Genomic DNA, 20377 nt, shown 5'->3' with positions numbered 1-20377 from the left:
TAGGAATTATTCCCGCAATGGGCCAGCCTTTGCCCTTTAATGTCTTCTGTGTTCGAGAACTCCTGAGGTGTAGAATAATTACACTGGGCAAATTGCACAGATACTATACAATCTTGTTCACATGGGATGATGAAATAATTGTGATTCATTCCAGAAATATCTTTTGCTTTGTCAGCCGGTTCTGCACGTCGTTTCTGCGTCTAGTTTCACAGTACAAATCCTTCATCCCCTGAAAGGCTCACTTTTGTTTTTCAATGATTCAACAGGCAAAAAGAATTGTGAACAGTATAGGCAAGTAAGTGGCTTAGTATCACTGACATACTCAAGAATCAAGAGCGGCAGGGCCCTCCCCTCACAATCAGTCCAAGATATACTAACTATTAGGCGAGATAAAAAATGACATTTGTTTAAAATATTTGGATGTCTCAGGCTCAATCCCCAGTGCACCCAGCTAAGGCTGAGAAGGCACCCAGTCGAGCATCCCAGACAACTGTTGCCAGTCAGAGTTAGATGGACCCATCGTCAGGTCAGATCAGACCCACACAATACATTAAAAGCACATGGCACCCGCCCCCAGAAAATACTGGAAACTAATTTACCCCCCTGCCCAGAACTACTGTTCCCAGTACCCTTAACAAACTACATTTCCCAGGATTCTTTAGGGGAAGTCAAGTGCTTGAAATGCTGCCTATGTATCTTTACCAACTGGAAAGTTCTCAAGGCAGCTTACAATATATACAAAAAATACAAAAGTGAGAGATGTGAAGTGTTCTTAAAAATGAAATAAAAAAATGGTTCTGGAATTCTCACAAAATTCCAGTCAAGCTGAAACCTCACATCAGTAAAAACACCAAGGAGTCTTATGGCACCTTAAAGAGACTTCATAAATATATTAAAACACCTACTTTTGTGCATTCAAACAGTTTTGTCAGATGCTCAGACCACAAAAGCTGGTGCCACAATACCTTTGTTAAAAGGTGCCACAATACTCTCTTGATTGTTTTCATTGCAGGAAACCCTCTGGAAATCTTCTCATAATAGCACTACTTTTAGCAGTTTGCATCACAAATGGGTAAATAAAGAGGGGGGAATTCCAATATCAGTTGAGATAATTTATCTCAATTTGCCTAATGCAAATTGATCGCAGCAATATATTATTCACAGACAGAGAGAGGCACCTTCACACTAGATAGTGTCTTAACTGGTGAATCATAACACCATCAGTGGAAATCTGAGGTCATTTCCTGCTCCATCACTTATCAGAATAACCCAAGCAGGGGGTAAAGAAAGACAATACCAAAGGTATGTGGGAAACAGATGAATAACCTCAAGCTCTTAACGTTAATGTGTGAAGGCAGGGATGGGGAACCTGTGTGGCCCTCCAGTTGTTGTTGGGCTGCAAAACTCCCATCAGCCTCAGCCAGCAGGGCCAATGGTCAGCGACGATGGAAGGCATACTCCAGGAAAATTTTTATTACAGTATTATTATATGCTGCCCATCTGGAGGGTTACAAACTGGCCACTCCTGCCGTATCACAGTGTATATAGTTCCATAATTTAACTACATGCTGTGTGAAGAAGCACTTTCTTTTGCCTGTCCTGAATCTTCCAGAATTCATCTACTAATAGGTTGTACCCGACTAAGGCCCCACAACTCTTTAAACAGGCATTGCCCTTCCGTCCAAGAAGCCTGGGAACTGTGTTTTGTTAAGGGCACTGAGAGTTGTGAGGAAACCCCCCATCACCCTCACAGAACTACAATTCCCAGAGTGGCTTAACAATTGATCCCTCTTCCCATGGACCTCTGGGAATTGTAGCTCTGTGAGGGAAACAGGGGGTCTCCTCACAAATCAGCACATTATCGTTCTTGGGGAAGACATAATTACTTAAAGCGGTATAAGAGGAGTTAAAATCTGTTTTTTAAAATTTATTTCATGTATGGACCGCTTGAGTATAAAAAAAATTAAAAACCCTCAAAGCTGTTTTCGAAGCGATAAAACGATAAAATCAATGGGGGGGGCAACAGGCATACTTTTAAAAGCGCTAAAACAGATTAAAATTACCTCAACCTTCTAAGCATTTGGGCGGGCTCATCGAAACAGGAATGTTTGCAGCAGGTGCCAAAAAGAGTACAGTGGAGACGCCCGTTTGATCTCAATAAGCAGGGAGTTCCAAATTGTAGGGCTTAGCCAAGATTTTGGGGGGAGGGCATCAGTTAGCGATGTATTTTTATTGATTTTTACTGATTTGGGGGGATCTGCAACTTCCTCTCTCCCCCCTCCCCGGCTATGCCCATGTGCTGCCGCACTAAACAATCAAGTTCTTACAAATGCAAAATGGGTATTACCGTATGTGGCACCTATAGACAACTGAAGTGGTTGAATGGGCACATGTGTATGGCACAGATGGGGCCTAAAGTCCTACTCAGAGTAGACCTATTGCAATTCATTTCAGTGGTTTCACTTCTGAATAGGACTAGCATTGGTTACAATGAATGAAGAACCTGCTCACCGTACCAAAAATGTACAAACCACTAACCTCCTACACACACACACACACACACACATATTAATGGAATATCATCAAGGGCCTTCAGGCAGAAGACATTTGGCTGGTGGCCTAAATAGGAAGAAACCAGAGTTTGGGGTTTTTTCACTCCCTTTATCATCACTCAGCAGTATTTCCACCCCTCTGGGCTGTTTGTATTTCTCACAGACACTCATTCATGCCCCCCCACTGCTCCAAGTGGAGGTTTAGATCATTTTGGGTTTCTCTCAGCACCTCACACAAGAAAGAGAGAGGATTTTGAAGCCCAGTTCCTAGCTGGGGGTTGATTGAGCAAGACACGCACCGACATGTCTCGCTTTGCTCCGCCTTAGCTATAGGTGAGGCTAGTTAAAAATTAAACTCCCTCAGACCTTAGCTAGAACGGAGAATCCAATGACTTATACTTTAATCACCACGGATGGCCACCATGTCAACTTTGGACAGCCTATTGCGTCACAAGGGTTGGGGGTGGGGGCTCTGAATTAAGCGTCTCCTTGAAGACATATTTAAAAAAAAGTGTGGTGGAGATAATATTTGTTATCTAAACTTCTCTTCCTTCCTCACAGAGTCAATGTTGTTTTTGCCCCAGGGCATGCGCCACTGTGCTTGGGAAATGTAGCAAGACAGGAAGTGGTTGACATCGGTCAAGGTCCCCAACTGCTATGGGCCCGAATTTCCGCCTTTGCCAAAGGTAATTCACTCTATCTTTTCTCTGCCTCAGGCACACACAATATCACCTGGTATTAAGAACCCTGTCATCCTTTCACAATCTCACTGATAGTATATATAACCCTCATATACGCAATTGTTTGTTACTGGTGGAGTTGCAGGTTTACTACAACTGCTGTAGCTAATGTGTGGCATGAGAGAGTTGACATGACCACCAACATTAACTCCTCCATTACAGCACAATTGTATCAGCAATGTGTCAGTGGTGTATTTATCCCAATTTATCAGTTGTTCTGCAACACTACAACATTATTGCTGTCTAGAGGGGCTATAGGGCAACAGAAGTGTGATGAAAACTCATACAGAACATTTGTGGAGTTAAAAGTTACAGGATTTCAGCAGAAAGTTACACAAGTAGAAATGAAGCACTATTCCTGCCCCCAAACCTTTTGCAGACAGAAGCAGTATTTAATGTGGGATAGTGTAGGACTGCCCCAATAGCCTCGTGAGCACAAATCATCATAAACACAGAATAAAAAGGATGCCTGAATGAGCCTTTACAGGGTAAATGCACAGAAGATTGCAGCTATAGGCAATGTAAACCAGGCATAGGCAAACTCGGCTCTCCAGATGTTTTGGGACTACAACTCCCATCATCCCTGACCACTGGTCCTGTTAGCTAGGGATCATGAGAGTTGTAGGCCAAAAACATCGGGAGGACCGAGTTTGCCTATGCCTGATGTAAACACACCATTTGACCCATCATGGTACTCCATGTAAGTTATTCAAAATAAATTACCACCGTACTCTGGGTTATAGGCACCTGGCTGGCCACCGTGAGAATAGGATGCTGGACTAGATGGGCCATTGGCATAATCCAGGAGTGTCTTGTGTTCTTAACGGTGTGCACATGTGTGTTTATGCGTGCATGTGTGCGCATGTAAGTGGCCTACAACAACCAGCCACAACACTCCACAGATTAAGGTTAAAGGATGCAAGGCAGAATCCTTAATGATCTCATAAAAGTATTTAAAAGACCGAAGTTCCTAGAAGAGTTTGGATTTGATATCCCGCTTTATCACTACTGGAAGGAGTCTCAAAGCGGCTAACATTCTCTTTTCCCCTCCTCCCCTCTGTGAGGTGAGTGGGGCTGAGAGACTTCAGAGAGGTATGACTAGCCCAAGGTCACTCAGCAGCTGCATGTGGAGGAGAGGAGATACGAGTCTACCTATTCAATTCACACATATTTTTATTTAATAAGATGTATATATTGCTTAATAATAATAATAAACCCTCTAAGCAGTTTGCATAAAATAATATAAAATATCCATAAGAAAATATAGATAAAATCAAAATGTCAAAACAAGTAGACATATTAACATGGTCAAAATATAAATAAAGCCAACCAATTTCAAAACAGCAAATGTACATATCTGGGCAGGTTTGCCTAAACGTTTTTAGCAGGTGTCAAACACAGTATGGTATGTTAATGGGCAAGGAGCACCAAAGACTAGGTGCCCCTTCCCCATGCTATATGATGTTATATACCCTGTAACATTATACAGCATTTGTGGCTGTGCAAGCAGGCACCCATGGAATAAGGCAAGCCTTCAAGTAAAACAAGTGTTGAGGGGAGGTGGGTTATTGACTTGTGGGTTTTCCTCTCTCCCCCCCCTTTTTATTATGTATTTTGTGCTTTCATCTTGTATTTTTAATGTCACAAACCACTCAGAGATCTATGGATGAAAGGCAGCGTACAAATTTAATAAATAAATAAATAAACCATAAATATTTCAAGAGCAGCACCTTGAATTTGGCCCGGTAACAAATTGGCAACCAGTGGAGATCTTGGAATATGGGTGTAATATGCCAACAGGGTCTCTCACTCGCTTTGAGAGCCAGCGTGGTACAGTAGTTGGGAGTGTTCGATCAGGAGCTGGGAGACCACAGTTCAAATCCCTACTCAGTCATGAAACTCCCTGGGTCTGTAGTTATTTCTCAGCCTAACTTACCTCACAGAGTCACTGTGAGGATAAAATGAAAGAGAGGCAGAACCATCTATACCACCTTGAGCTCCTTGGAGGAAAGATGGGATATAAATGCAATAAATAAATGTCCACCTCAAGCCCCACTTCCATTTGCATTATAGGCAGAGTACAGGCACCTCATTTAGAATGTTGTTGTGGAATTCCTGAGCAATCTAGAGTATAGTTACAGATAGGTAGCCGTGTTGGTCTGCCATAGTCAAAACAAAACAAATTCCTTCCAGTAGCACCTTAAAGACCAACTAAGTCAGTTCTTGGGATGAGCTTTCGTGTGCATGCACACTTCTTCAGATACCCGTATCTGAAGAAGTGTGCATGCACACGAAAGCTCATACCAAGAACTGACTTAGTTGGTCTTTAAGGTGCTACTGGAAGGAATTTGTTTTGTTTAATCTAGAGTATGTAAAGCTCTTTAAACTCTCTCTAAAGCACTATAGATGCTAATTATTGCATATAAATGCTACTCCTTTCCAAACATGTAAGCGTATCCCCACACAGCAAATTGATGGGGCTTTCAGCTCAAGCCATCTCTTAGCTTGGGGTGGGTCTCACCCCTTTGAAGACGTTGACTATGGCCTACAAAACATGGAAATTAAAGACTTCAGGCAAAAGGCTACTTCATTGTGATGGCAGTGTCACTGTGTCACAGAAAAAAGCACTTCAGTGGGGCAGGAGAGGAGGCTGGACACATCTGCCTTGTGCTTGTACGAAAAGTAGTTCACCTAGTAGATTAACATCCACGTTGCATGTTTCAAGTGCATGATTTCCCCCAAAGAATGCTGGGAACCGAAGTTCGTGTCTCACAGCACCCTTAATAAAATACATCACCCATGATTCTGTGGGGACGAAGCCATGTACTTTGAATATGCTCTAACTGCATGGAGTGGTTGTCTCTTGTGTGCCTCCCACAAGGCCTAGCTCAATGTTTCCCCTAACAAAACAGACATTGGTAATATTTTTGCAAGTGCAGCGTTTACAGTCAAGGTGGAAAGAGAACATTAAGGGAGGACAAACAAAACTGCTCCCAGCACAAATCCGAGGGTGAGGGAAAAGGTGGCAGTAAAATCTACTTGTGGGTTTGATCCAACATTTCCAGAAGCCCTATCTGACCCTGCCTTGGCTTCTTGGCCATTGCAGTAAAGTGATTTCTTTGGGGGGTGGGGGTGCGGCACTGCCACTGATAAAGCTCCTTAGCCAAGGGCACAAGGGACCCTAGGTACGTCTCATGTGGAACCATCTGTGTGCGTTACAGAATTACCAGCTTTTGCACCCTGGGAAGGATGAATCAGCCTAATCCATCAACTAGCTTCCTGCTTTCTCAAAAGAACAGGGAGAGCAGCACAATCCCTTCCTCCCCACCTTTTTGTAGTCATAACTCCAGATATACAGGTTGGTGACAGGGCTCTGTCACCATCTCCGCCCAGGGAAATACAGCATGAGAACAAGCAAACATTCCTCAATGGAGAAGGGATCTGGGCTGCACACACACCTTTACACATTTAAAGCACACCCTCAAATACTAGGAACTGCAGTTTGTTAAAGGTGCTGGGAATTGTAACTTTGTGAAGGTAAACTATGGTTCCCATGATTCTTTTGTCTGGGTGAGGGGGAGTTTGCTTTAAATGTGTTAAGGTATATATACAGCCCTGATCCCCATTCTGAATTCTTGTTTAAAAAGGCTCAGGGCAGGGAAATATTGACTGTGGGCTGGCTAATTTGTTTTAATTTTTAATCATGGGTAATTAAAAGCTCTTGTGCGTCATGATGACAATAGCAAGCCCACTGGCTGGCCAGCAATCATGCTGCAACTTTCACAGTGAAACAATTCTAAAGACTGTCATCCGTAGAAGAAGAACCCTGATAATTAAAATAAAAGTATGGTAATGATGATGATGGTGTTTTTAGATGTCCTAAAAGTCAGCTGTAGCTTTCCTCCTTAAGACCTCTGGGAACTGTAGTTTGACAAGGCTGTTAACTATCCTTAAAACAGGCATGCCATTTCTTCCATTTCCAAAAACTCATTGGGGCACAGCATGAAAATCTGTTTAAACCAGGCTGGCTTAACTAGTTTAAACCAGACTGCGTTACAGCGTGCAGAAGCAATTTTATTTGCGGGTTGAGGATTTGTGCTTACAAATTGCATCTCCTCAGCCACAAACTCAGTGAGTGGCCTTGCTCAAGGCCCTATCACAACCTCGGTTTCTCATCTGTAAACGGAATACAATAGTCACTTATCTCACCTCAGGATGTCCAAGATTAAAAGAGGGCCTGAAGATACACAAAACATTGGATAGCAGAAATGCCACCACCATTATTCAAATTAAGATCACTATAGATCTCAGAGCACTTACCTGGCCAGGAATATATTGGAGTATCTTGTCTGAAGTAACATCCCTCTCTTGTCCTGGTTCAAAACCAAAAAGGCTGGCTAGCTTTTTTTTGCTCTCTTGTCTGAAAAGCAATTTAAAAAAAAAAGAGTCAGGCGAGATCAAAGCAAGCAAACAAATCAAATCAGCAACGCATCAGGGTGGAATTAGCAACTTTTATCACAAGGCTTTTAAGTGTCCGGACCTAATGAACAGCTGGCCATCAATAACATTTAGGCTTAGTGAATTTCTCCTTGGGTTTTTTTTGGCGGGGGGGGGGGGGGACTTTGTTTCATTTGTCCTTCCACAAAGGAATGCTTCGTTCGGTCTCATTCCTCATCATGGATGGTCAAAGGATTCTGTCCTTCCCAAGGAGTGTGTTAAGGTAATCCTTTTTCATCTTCACAGTTCTCTAAAAGAAAGATGAGGCATGCACGCTCTCTCAGAACACATGAGTTTGAATATGATGCAACTTTAACGTAAGTAGTATGGAAGCTCAATATCATCTACACTAAGTGGCAGCAGCTCTCCAGGGTTTTCAGACACCCCCCCCCCAGCCTTACCTGGAGATGATGGGGATTGAAACAGGCCCCATGTTCTGCCTCAGAATCTCTTTCTCAAGGCCACTGTTGCAACTATTGCTGCAGGGTGCAATCACCCACACCCACACATGGATACCCAAAAACAAATAAGAAGAATCTGCTGCATCAGGCCAGAGCCCTATCTAGTCCAGCATCCTGTTCTCACAGAGGCCAACCAGATGCCTATGGGAAGTCCAAAAGCAGGATCTGAGCACAACAGCACTGGTTCGTAAAAGTTACCTACGATAGCTAAATCAGTAAAAGTGATTTCTCTCCCACACACTACACCAACAAGCAAATCAGTGCAGCCCTAAAGGTTGTATCCAACCATGTCTTACACAGAGCAGACCCATTGAAATTAATTGACCTCCACACTCCAATTACTTCCAGTGTGCTGCTACCACTGATTTGGGAAGTAGTGTACATATGGTGTTAGCCACCAAAAAGGTGAATGCACATAGTTTTCTCAAAGGAATCCTGGGAACTGTAGTTTGTTATGGATGTGGGGAATTGTAGTTCTGTTAGGAGGAAATTAAAGTTATCAGGGTTTGAGGGGCGACAGTCCTGTACTTGAAATGGGTGTGCTTCGAAAGTATCGCGGTTCTACCCAACGTGTTCACAGCCTTAGTCATATTCACTAATTTCAGCAGAACTACTCTGAGTAAAGGCATAGCTTTAGAAACAATCCTAAGTCATTTTTGCTCCCTGATTAGGGCCCCACATAGCATTCCCCCTGGCTAAAACCAACAGTCTTGTTGCACCATTTAAATAACCATCCCTGCCATCCCTGATTCTTCTTTCAAGGTGACACCAGCAGTGACTCAGACCCCATTAAAAGGCATTGTTGGTGCCCAGGTGCCAGCTGATGTCATGGAGGTATTCCCCTTTCCCCACCCACCATCACTCTCAGTCAACATAGTTTCGGCTCTTGAAAGCAAATTACAACATTTTTGCTGCATGGTGATGGGTGTTTTTTGTTTTGTTTTGTTGTTCTTGTTTTATTCACATGCTTCCTTCATGCTACTCCACACAGCAGAAGCAAATGCTTCTCTGTAAGGGGCTGTTGCATTCCCCATTTGCAAACAGGAGATTGTATTCTTAAACACACACACACACACACACACACACGCGTATGCAGCCAGACACATCTTATGGGTACAGACTCCAGATCACTTAACACTGATTACTTGCCACTCAGCATATTTAAACCAGGGGTGAGGAAACTGCTGAACTCCAGATGTTGTTGGACTACAACTCCCATCTTCCCTAACCACTGGCCATGCTGGCTGGGGCTGATGGGAGTTGGAGACCGGCAACTTCTGGAGGGCCCCCCAATTCAATGTACTGTACTGGTTTTGACTTATAAGGCCTTGAGCGGCTCAGGACCACAAAACCTCAAGGACTACCTCCCCCCCCCCCCCGTATGAACCAACCCAGACCCTGAGATCATCACCTGAGGCCCTTCTCAGTGTGCCTCCTCCTTGAAAGGTCCAGAGAGCGGCACCACAGGAATGGGCCTTTTCTGTGGTGGCTCCCCACTTGTGGAGTGCTCACCTGGTGCCTTCATTACATATCTTTAGATGCCAGGCAAAAACCTTTCTCTATAACCAGGCCATTGGCTGATTAAACAATCTATGGCCTTTTAAACGTGTTTGTAGGAGGTGGAGTTATTGGTTTTTTTGCTTATTATTATTTATTGTTATGTTAAGTATTTAGTTTTTCAATTTAGTATTTTTATGCTGTAATCAGTCCTGTGACCTTCCACCCTTCTTCCCCAGCAATATGCCATCTCTAGTACTAGAGGCAACATAGCCATTGTGGCTAGTAGCCCTGAGAGCTTTGTCCTCCATGAAGTTATCTAATCCTCATCCAAGTTGGAGGCTATCACTACTCTCGTAGCAACAAATTCCAGTGAAATATGTGATGTGACAAGACAGTTGCCACTCCCCTAACATATATATTTTTAATTGGAAAAACCCCCGAAGACTACTGCAAACCCCATGTGTGAGCCTTTGTGTACACATATATTATTTCACTAATGTGAGCAATAGCTGTCAATTGACGTCTCCTGCTCCATTCATTTGTCAATATCTTTTTAAAGGTTTTCAACCTAGTGTCAACTGCAGCATCTTGAGGCAGTGAGTTCCATAGGTTAATAATGCATCATTCAATGCATCTCTTGCAGTCACACCACGGTGTGTGCATGTAAATTTTGTGCCATTCCCTATACTTGAAGTGTATTCTTGTGAGAGAATTCTGTCCTGTAAAGAACATTCAAACCATCCATTTGCTCTCTCTATTACTACTGTACTTTCACTTGAGTGCCACAGGTTGCAAACCTCCACACACACCCAAAAAATATTCAACTGGGGACCCCTTGTTTTCACATACCGTCTGGTAGCACTGATCAGCTAACTTGAGTAGCGTTACTTGCAACCCTAAACAAAACAGACAGGCCCAGCATCTGTTGCTACCCTTGAATTTTAGCAAAGCCCCCATCCCCAAACATCTCTTGGTAAAGCAAAGAAGCAGACAGAAATTTTAGAAAGAAAAAGAAACTCAAGTGATTGGTAAAGAGGCCTATTGATCTTAAGGGCAGACACTGATACCCCAAAATATGGTTACAAATACAAAACCACCTTAGCATATGTTCCATTTGTTGCATTTTGCAATATGTGTTAGTTTTCTTTGATGTGTCAGAACTTGTGGTTTGCAATGTCGCACCTCTTGCCAGGGATGGCCATGAAGTGCTAACTAGGGCAGGGCAAAGCTCTTACTTCCTGTGATATCCCATCATGCACTTCCCTCTTCCCTCTCCAGAAGGGAATTAAAGCCACATCAACAAGAGAGTTCTATGAATTCTATGGCAGTCCATTAACTCTTTTGTTGATGATGCTTTAATTCCCTTCTGGAGAGGGAAGAGGGAAGTGTGTTGCTCCACTAATTCACAACTACTCATCTCGGCGCCACCAAAACCTAACAACGTCAAGTGCTTCGCAGGTGGATACAATGTGCAATCATATTGGCATTTTCCACCCAAATGGCTTGATGGGCATTGGGGACACTGCCTGGACACACAGCATTTTCAACATGCTACGTGATTTTGCATTTGCCCACAAATCCTCTGATTTTTCATGCAACCATAAGACGTTTAAGTCTGGATCTTGTATATAGGAAGTTGCCTTATACTAAGACCCTAGATCCATCTAGCTCAGTATCGTCTGCACTGACCGTCAGTGGCTCTCCAGGGTTTCAGAAGGGATATTACCTGCCCTACCTGGAGATGTTGGGGATTGAAACTAGCACAAAATAGATGCTCCACCACGGAGCCACAGCCCTTTACACAATTACCAGCATCAGTTTCAGGGTTCCTGCCTGTAAGTTTACACCCACATAGACACCTAAAGAAAGAAAGCTCAGGCGCCTGGCCATTTGGGCACTTAAAAATCTGAAAAAGGCACATCATCCCTGGATTGTTTTTCCAACCATGTTGGCACCAAGGAATTTGGCCTAGTTTTCCATTCCTCCTCCACATATACAAACAGTCACTTAGTTTTACTGTGCAGGTTCTATGTAAGGCTAGATTTTGTCTGGTGGGAACTGTGAGGTGGGAAAACCATGAGAATGGCAGGGGGCTCAACTACATCCCTTTTGTGTTGTCCTTTCCATTGCAAATCTGAGCTAGTTTTGTGAACGCATTATGAAATCTCCCTTTTTAAAGTGCTGTTGTGAAGCCCTTATGCTGCCACGAAGTTTTCAAACTTGATCAGTATCGAAGGTAGAACAGGAGCATATAGCTTACAACAGGAGGTTCTGGTGTTCAGATAGACTAATCCACGTAAAGCCCACACTTCAAATAGCATGACATTCCTACACAGAGGGTGGTTCTGTGTAGGAAATAGCACACAGGGCTTATCAGCAATGATCGCATAATGTGCATGTTGTCCATTTTGCTGGGACAACTTCTAGAGGGGTAGCCACCGCAGACACAAAGACTTGGGCACCTTTAAGACTCACAGATTTATTGGGTCATATGTTCTCAGAATTCATGCCCACTTCACTTGATGATGTGGGCTGTAGTCCACAACAACTCACACTACTATAAATTTGCGAGCCATTAAATATGCCACAAGGCTCTAATTTCACTGGGTACACTGTACACAACACACAGTGAAATCAGTTGTGTGCCACAATTTACATTCAGTGCTATCCATGTAGGGAAACTATGGTGAAGTACCGTAAATTACTATTTCACTGGAGTTCTGAAACTGATTTCAATTATGTAATGAAGAAATATATATATATAAAACCCCCATCTTGTTCAAAACTCTTATCATTACTTCCCTTGATTACACACCATTTGCCACTTTGGGGGCTCACCATGTTTCGAACATAGAAATACGCCCCCAAAATAGCAGTAAATATTTAGGATTATAATTCCTAAAGGATTATAGGAAGGGATTGAGGAAAGGGCTGCCTTTCTAACACTGCCTATAAGCAAGGGAAAGTTATTTCCAGTGAGACTTTGAATTAAAAGTTCATTTGAAACATTCGTCTTTCTAGAGACTGTATCTTAAACTTCTGTTAAATGGCTATTGTTATTTTAACTAGACAAAAACACACTTACTGGAGAGCAAAGATTGCATACACACCATGTATTTAAAGCTGATTGTCCTCCCTGAAGAATCCTGGGAACTGTAGTTTAACAGTGCTGGAAAATGTAGTTCTGTGAAAGGTAAATTACTGGGAGGAGGGTTTGCTTTAAATTTATGCTGTGTGTTATTATGAGTTATTCTGCATAGGACTGCCCAGCACATTAACGTTTTGCAATCTAACTCGAACCTTTTAATTCTCAAGTGGGATATAATTTTAAAAACAATTCAATTAAACTGAAGCCGTCAGGGGTGCCACTCCAAAGGAAACAAAAAAAACACACACACACCCATTTAAAATAAAGGAACTGTTGTCTCTCCACACACACAAACACACACCAGACACCGTCCTGTATTCCAAGAACTCCACCAAATTCTTTGCGTGCGATATGAGAAGTGTGGAGGTACTGTAACACTTGTCATGATAAATCTCAAGGAAACGGACATGCACACATTGCCTGACTTTTCTTGAAGAAAGCGAGACCCAGCAAGGGAATTTTATTCCCAATGAGGCTTTCTTTTTAAAAGAACAAAACACGCAGACAGCAGCAGCACAGAAAACTTAAAAGGAAAGATTGCGGCGTACTCACTCTTTCCGAAGCGAGGGTTTCCTGGAGAAGGAGTATCGGAACCTGCCAGGTGCCTGGGGGACGCAAGCCATGTTCCCCATGTTTGAGAGCGACTTGTATAATCCAAGAAAGAGTTGCGAGGAGGGGGGAGAGAGGAGCAAAAAGGCAGGCAGGCTCAGGGAGCCCAGGCGTCGGAGCGTGTGAAGCCAGCGAGGAGGTGTGTGCTCTCTGAGTGTGTCATGCAGACACTTCCGTCTGCAGCGGTGACTCTTATGGGTGTGAGCTGGGAACTCTCAGCCATTTGGCCAAGGGCTGCTTTGTTGCTGGGTTCACTTCCCCTCCTAGTGGATCTGATCACACACACAGCATGAAGTGGGGAGTCCAGAAAGGAATTCTTTGTTGATTGTTGCTGCTGCTGCTGCGTCTTTGCAGGTGAAACTAATGAAGGAACTTTTAAAGAGGCAATTGGGAGAAACTCTTGCCATGTGTTGTGAGAGAGGGGATTATTGTAGGATTGCCATATTTCAAAAAGTAAAATTCCTGACACCTGCAAAGTTTTTTTTTAAGGAAACCACCAAAATTGTTGAGCTTTTCATGGGAAAACCTAACCCAAAAATAGTAATTTTAAGCTTCTTTAGCTGTTTCCACTGCTTTTTCCATTGCATTGCTATACATCAAGATTTTCCTGTCATTTTGCCGAAAATTCCCCCAACACGCGAAAACTAGGACATGTCAGAAATTTTCCTGATGTTTGGTTAGCCTAGGATTATTGGTTTGTGTTTGTTCTTATTTCTTATGCCTTTTGTGTTTTTAAAATTGTAATTTTATCTTGTGAACCGCCCTAAGATCCGCAGATGAAAAGTGGTATACAAATTTTAATCATCACCCCCCTCCATGAAAAACTAGAGGTGTGTGAAGGGAAGCACCATTACTAGTTTTCTCCTGTAGACAGCTAGGCCTGCTGAAATGTTCCGCCAAAAAAATTTAAATTTCTGGTTCATTTTTTTTTTTGGTCTGACTTTAATAAAACTGGAAGCACAAGTCTGCTTTTCTTTATTTAGGATTGCAGTGAACTTTTATTCAGAGTAGAAAGACCTCATGAAATGAATAGATTTCAGTTAGTCCTGTCCATTAATTGGTCTACTCTGAGTAAAAGTTAATTGAGTTGCAGAGTTTTCCTGCAAGTTTATTTATTACATTTATCTCTCATCTTTCCTTCAAGGAGCTCAAGGTGGCATAGACACTTCTCCCCATTTCATCCTCACAACAACACCCCTGTGAGGTAGGTCAAGCTGTGCGAAATTGCGACCGGCTTCATGGCTGGGTAGGTAAATTAGGTATACTGTGGAGCAGGCTTCCTCAACCTCGGCCCTCCAGATGTTTTTGGCTTACAACTCCCATGATCCCTAGCTAGCAGGACCATTGGTCTGGGATGATGGGAATTGTAGTCTCAAAATATCTGGAGGGCTGAGGTTGAGGAAGCCTGCTGTAGAGAATGCAGCAGACAGATTGCTGATGTTTTGGTTGAGAACATGTGACACCATTGGTAAAACAGCTGCACTGGCTGCTCCTCTGCTACCAAGCCAGGTTCCTGGTCCTTGTATTAACTGACAAAGCCCTGAACAACTTACCGGTAGATCCAGGGTACCTCAGGAGTTGCCTGAACCCTTATATTCCAGCTTAATCACTAAGGTCACCTGCATGAGTGTCGCTGGTCATTCCCGAGTTGGTCAGGCTAATTTGACAACAATGAGAAACTGTCTTGTGCAATATTCTACCAGTAGAGATTCAGCAGGTGCCTTCTATGCCAGCTTTTAAACACCTGCTGAAAGCCTTTCTATTCCACCAGGCCTATGCAGGCAATTAAGAGTACTGATGTTTGTTTTTCCCTTTTTTGTTTTAAAATTGCTTTAAAGTTCTTAATGCATTTTCTGCATGGTTTTATTGCTGCAAACCGCTTTGGGGCTTTTTTTAATGATATAGCAGTATACCTAATTTTTAAAAATTATAAATAAACAAACAAATAAATAACGTGGATTTGAGATAAGGTCCCCACCATTCCCTCATCCATAATACACTACAAGAATTTGGGTAGTTTTGAAACAAATTGTTGGGGGATTTGTCTGTTTTATTTACTTTTACATTTACTTAAATGTAGTATAAGCACTGGTAACTGGGAAACACTGGCCTGCGAGCACTCCAACAGACTTTGAAGAAGCATAAACTCAGGAAGAAAGGGAGAAACAAGCTAAGAGGAAGGCATGTTTGGGAAACTGTCACCGTGATCAACTCCTGCCCGGAAACCTATGCCTCCACTTGTGGAAGGATGTGTGGATCCAGAATTGGCCTCCACATTCACTTATGGACTCGCTGTTAAGACTGTGTTCATGGAAGGCAATCTTACTCGGCTACGAGGAGTAAGAAGAAAGAAGAATGGGAAGCTGGACAAAGAAGAAAGAATATGGGAAGCTGGACAGCAGGGCCCGAGTGCAACAGCCAATCTCCCTACCTGTGACTCCTAGCAGCTGGTATTCAGAGGCATACTGCCATCGCCAGCGGAGGGTGTACGTAGTACTCAATGACTTCTGGGCTTCTCCAGGAATTTTCATCTCCTTCCTATAAAATATTAGGTCCCCCCAAATAGAGAGATGAATCAAAGCATAGGCAGCCTACCCCTCTCTGGCTGACTCATGCCAGTATCTCAATCTGCTGCGCCTCACTTCATAGAATCCATTAGGTCTACAAAAGTGTCTCAGTCCTGCTGTGTGAACTAGCAACAGCTGCTTTCTTAACTGATCAGGGGGGAAAGGGGGAAGCTTTAGAGAAGCAAACAGATGTGAATAAAACACTTGGCCAAAAGGTTGTGTGATTCAATTTTCAATTTTCTGTAGAATGGAAACATCAACAGGGATAGCTGAGGACAGCTGAGCCGGTGTATGGCTAGAGTTTTGGACCCGGACTTGGGAGACCAGGGTTCAAATCCCCACTCAGCCGTGATGCTTGCTGGGTAACTTTGGACCAGCCACAGTCTCTCAGGCTAACCTACCTCGTAGGGTTGTTGTGAGGATACTATGAAGAGGGGGAGAACCATGCATGCCACCTTGAGCTCCTTGGAGGAAAAGGTGGAATAGAGAAGTAATAAAGCATAAAACAAGTTTAAAGCTGATAGGGGGAAGACTATCATAAGTGGAATGCTTCAGCGTGTCAACAGAAATCCATGCTGTCAAAGGAAGGAGAAAGAGAGTAGTGTTTAACAGGGTTGTTGTGAGGATAATATGGAACGCTATATATGCCACCTTGAGATCCATGGAGGAAAAGGGGGCTATAAATGTGATGATGATTATGATAAATACATTACAGTGACCCAGCACAGAAACTGAATATGGAAGAGGGAGCCTATGGTTGGAAAAAGCAAATGTTGTGCAGAAGTTGAGTGGGGGAGTTGAGGAGGTTCCTAATCTTTGGCTCATGCTGTTTTTTCTGATTTGAATTCCCTCCCTCCCAAGCTGCTTTCCGCCTGCAAAATGTAAAAGCTTACAAGTAAAATACAGTACCTGTAATATATATATATATATATATATATATATATATATATATATATATATCTCATTTGTTGCGGGGTGGCAATTTTAATTAGGAAAATGGCATATGAAGAAAAGGATTGCAGCCGTGGGGCAATTATCCCATTAGCTGCTCTGGGCATACGAACACAGGAAGCTGTCTTATATACCAAGTCTGACCGTTAGTCCATCTAGCTCCGTATTGTCAACACTGACTGGCAGTGGCTCTTCAGGGTCTCAGGCAAGATTTACTTTCAGCTTTACCTGGAGATACTGGGGAAAGAGCCTGGCACCTTCTGCATGCAAAACAGATGCTCAACCACTGAGCCATGCCCCTTCTGTGCAGCCACCAGTTTAGTAGCCCTGATAGAATTACAATTCCCAGCAACTCTTAACAAACTACAGTGCCCAGAATTATTTGGGGGAAAGAGTGTGCATTGAAGGTATAGTGTACACACAGCCTGGATAGGCCCATTGAAGCAGAAAACTTTTCAGCAGGCGGCTGTCTAATGTTAATAGGCAGGGAGTTCCAAAGCATAGGTGCTGCCACCAGAAGTGCAGTGGTCCAGGGTCATGGACGGGGTGTTGTTTTTATTTCTGCAGCAGGGTCTCCCCAGAGTCCCAGAGCTACCCAGTCATCAGAAAGGGGAGCTTTTTAGCCCCAGAGAAGAAAGTATTCTCACCCTTTGTTCTGATTGGAACCAATCCAAGTGAAAGGAGATGAGTCAGACAGTGGGGACTGGCTCCTAAGGTCACTCTGGAGAAGGCATGTGGGAGGAAAACCAAAAAGGAGTTACCGGTATCTCTTTATGCTCCAAAGAAACACTGAAACCACAAGGTGCTTCCATTTGCAAGAGAATGGGGAATCTTAAGCGAGCTAGCTCAAAACCTCATGGTACTGCCCAGGGCTCAAGGTCAAAGGTCATCTTGCAGATGATCATACATAACTGGCCCATAGCTGTCAACTGTTCCCTTTTTTTAAGGGAAATTCCCTTATTCCGAATAGGATTCCTCGCAAGAAAAGGGAAAAGTTGACAGCTATGAACTGTCCTGTTCCAAATTCCAGTGGACTGGTGAGATACGAGGCTCAACTGTTAGCAGACATTCAGGACATCTTAGGACCATTTATGGAACTAGACAATGACCCCCGCTGCAACTGGGTGGACATTCATGATCAGAGGGGCAGCATTGAGTCATGGTTTCCATGACTTAGCAGATATATAACATCTGGTCTCTGACATATGCATTTGAGTTAAAAGGGGCCCATAGTAATGCTGGGTGTAGACAGGAGAACACAAGTTCCTCAGCGAATAATGGAAGTTGGGCTGCGAGGCCTGGAAATGTGAGACAGAACAGTAAAGGACTGAGACCCTGGCATTTATCACCTTCCCCAATATCACCCAGATCCGCTCTAAGAAGTTCACTGACTGCAGAAGGTGCTTACCTAGGGAAGGGGAGCTGAGATTTGGTCACTCCCTTAATAATTCTGCATTTAAGGTATTCTCTCGGTCAAAACCTAGGTAACACAAGTATAATGGCACTACTTTGAGACCCCCAAAGAAGCTTTGTCATTGACTCAGAAGCTCCCAGAAAGATCTCAGTATTCTCACTTGGAACTTGGCAAGGTGGGATAATAAGTGGAATAAATATTTGAATATATAAATATGGGGTGCCATTTCTGTTATGTACAATGGAACTTCAGGGGAAAGCAAGCTTAAGTCACTCCCAGAAGATATTGGAAGACTCCAAATCATTTGCCTATGTTTGTGCACAGAAAATAATAGATTTAGCTGAAATGCAGCAGGGAGATCTGTGTTGACAGTAGCAATGAGTTCCCTAATGATAATTATTGCATAATTGTAAGTTCATTGTATAATCTTAGAAGGGGGCATGGCCGTGAGCGGGCATGTCTGTGACTATCACAAAGGGACCCTGAACTTGCCAAAAGACCACTGGCTTCCATACTGAAGGAACGACTCCTTACAAATGTGGAAGGAGCACTGAGTGGCACTTGTAGAAGCACAAGTTCTGCAGATCAAAGTGCTCCTACATAATTTGCGCTTTAGAGGAGGTATGGAATTATTGACACAAAGTGGAGGAGAGCACCTGTGGCGAGAGGTCACAGAGGGGGAGGTGTGAGCACTCGTGCTGCTAATTCTCCCTTGCAAAACCTCCTCTCTTCCCACCCGTTTGACATCAGTGTCAAAAACAGGATTTTGCACCTGTTGCCAAATATCTAGCATTCGACTTATTTTCTGGACATTTGAACCCAAACTAAACTCAGCTTCAATTTCTTAAAACAGTATCTTTTTAAAAAGCAAAAAGCAAAAAACCCCTGCTCTATCATGGGATCCTGCTCCTGGTCTCCTTTACCCCTTCAATTTAATTTTATTTTTAAACAGGATTGGTGAGCAGACAGGCTCCGTGCTTGGAAAAACTGTATGCAACTGGTGTTTTATTTATAGAAATCTGAGTCTGGATTAAGGGGCTGGAGAGCAATGTGGAGCAGGTGGGAGGGAGTGTGGAAAAAGAATCTCACTGGCTGATCTCACATACCTACTCCGGTGTTAGTTACACAAAAATCAACCCTGGCATTTCCAGGAGGGATCGGGATGCAAGCTTTCAGGTCACACAGAACTGTTCCTCAGGTTAGATGTTCAGTGAAAGGTAGTGGGGGAGGTGTTGGGGGGAGAGCAAAGTGCCTGTCTATACTTCAATGTGAATTGTGAACCACTTGTGCCTCCTTTAATTCCCCCTTGCCCATGCGCCACTTCCCTTTCAACAACTGCTGTCCCACACTTTCTCTTCCCTAAATCTGGAGACACCCTACGTTTTGAAAATCCAAATAGAAGAGCTACACCGATTGCATAGGGAATCTCCACATTTAGGAAGGAGAAGGCAGTAGATACTGCCACATGGGGTTCACAGCCCACCTTAAGACAAGGTATGGACATACCCAAATATATCTCTGGGCAAGAGACATACTTCTTTTTAATTATGCTTTCTTCTCTCCATCTTCAGAAAGGGGAAAAGCTGTACATCAGTGGCAGAACACCTGCCTTGAATGCAGAAGGCCCCAGCTTCAATCCCCAGCATCTCCAGGTAGGCTTGGCAAGGCCCCTGTCTGGGGTTTTTGCACGTATTATTTTCCTTTAAACTGCTTCTCAAAGCGGCCTGCAGCCTAAGCACCAAATATTGAAAATGACAATATGTTGAAATAAAACATTCCGGATAAGATCAAATATAGAATACACATCTAAAGCAGCATAATTAACAGGAAAATAATACCTGCTGCTTTCAGTGTGTATTTAACATTATGGATGGGGGGGGGGAACAAATGCAAAAATAGAACAAATTTGCCTTATGGACCAGCCTCCATTGCCTGCCC

At 43.2% G+C, this 20377-nt stretch overlaps 2 protein-coding genes across 3 annotated transcripts in view; one reads left to right on the top strand and one right to left on the bottom strand.

The window, feature by feature from the left end:
• PLEKHN1 (pleckstrin homology domain containing N1) overlaps positions 1–13834 on the bottom strand; it is a 58413-nt gene extending 44579 nt beyond the window's left edge. The window contains exons 1-2 of one of the 2 annotated variants that reach the window (XM_081871015.1): positions 13451–13834; positions 7613–7712 (exon numbers count right to left, since the gene is read on the bottom strand). In XM_081871015.1, coding sequence (XP_081727141.1) covers positions 7613–7712; positions 13451–13530 — 180 coding nt within the window. In that variant the 5' untranslated portion in view covers positions 13531–13834. The remainder of the gene's footprint in view (positions 1–7612; positions 7713–13450) is intronic. The other variant, XM_081871016.1, reaches the window with a different exon arrangement.
• A 6176-nt stretch (positions 13835–20010) lies between these two features.
• The window catches only part of NOC2L (NOC2 like nucleolar associated transcriptional repressor), a 123063-nt gene continuing 122696 nt past the window's right edge, over positions 20011–20377 (top strand). Inside the window, exon 1 of the mRNA XM_081870920.1 lies at positions 20011–20091. The gene's annotated coding sequence lies outside the window, so the exon portion shown is untranslated. The remainder of the gene's footprint in view (positions 20092–20377) is intronic.

The sequence above is a fragment of the Podarcis erhardii genome (assembly GCF_964252035.2).
Source record: "Podarcis erhardii genome assembly, chromosome: 7".
Classification (NCBI taxonomy): Eukaryota; Metazoa; Chordata; class Lepidosauria; order Squamata; family Lacertidae; genus Podarcis; species Podarcis erhardii.
Note: the sequence above shows the minus strand (reverse complement) of the source record. Positions and strands in the feature narration are given on the sequence as shown.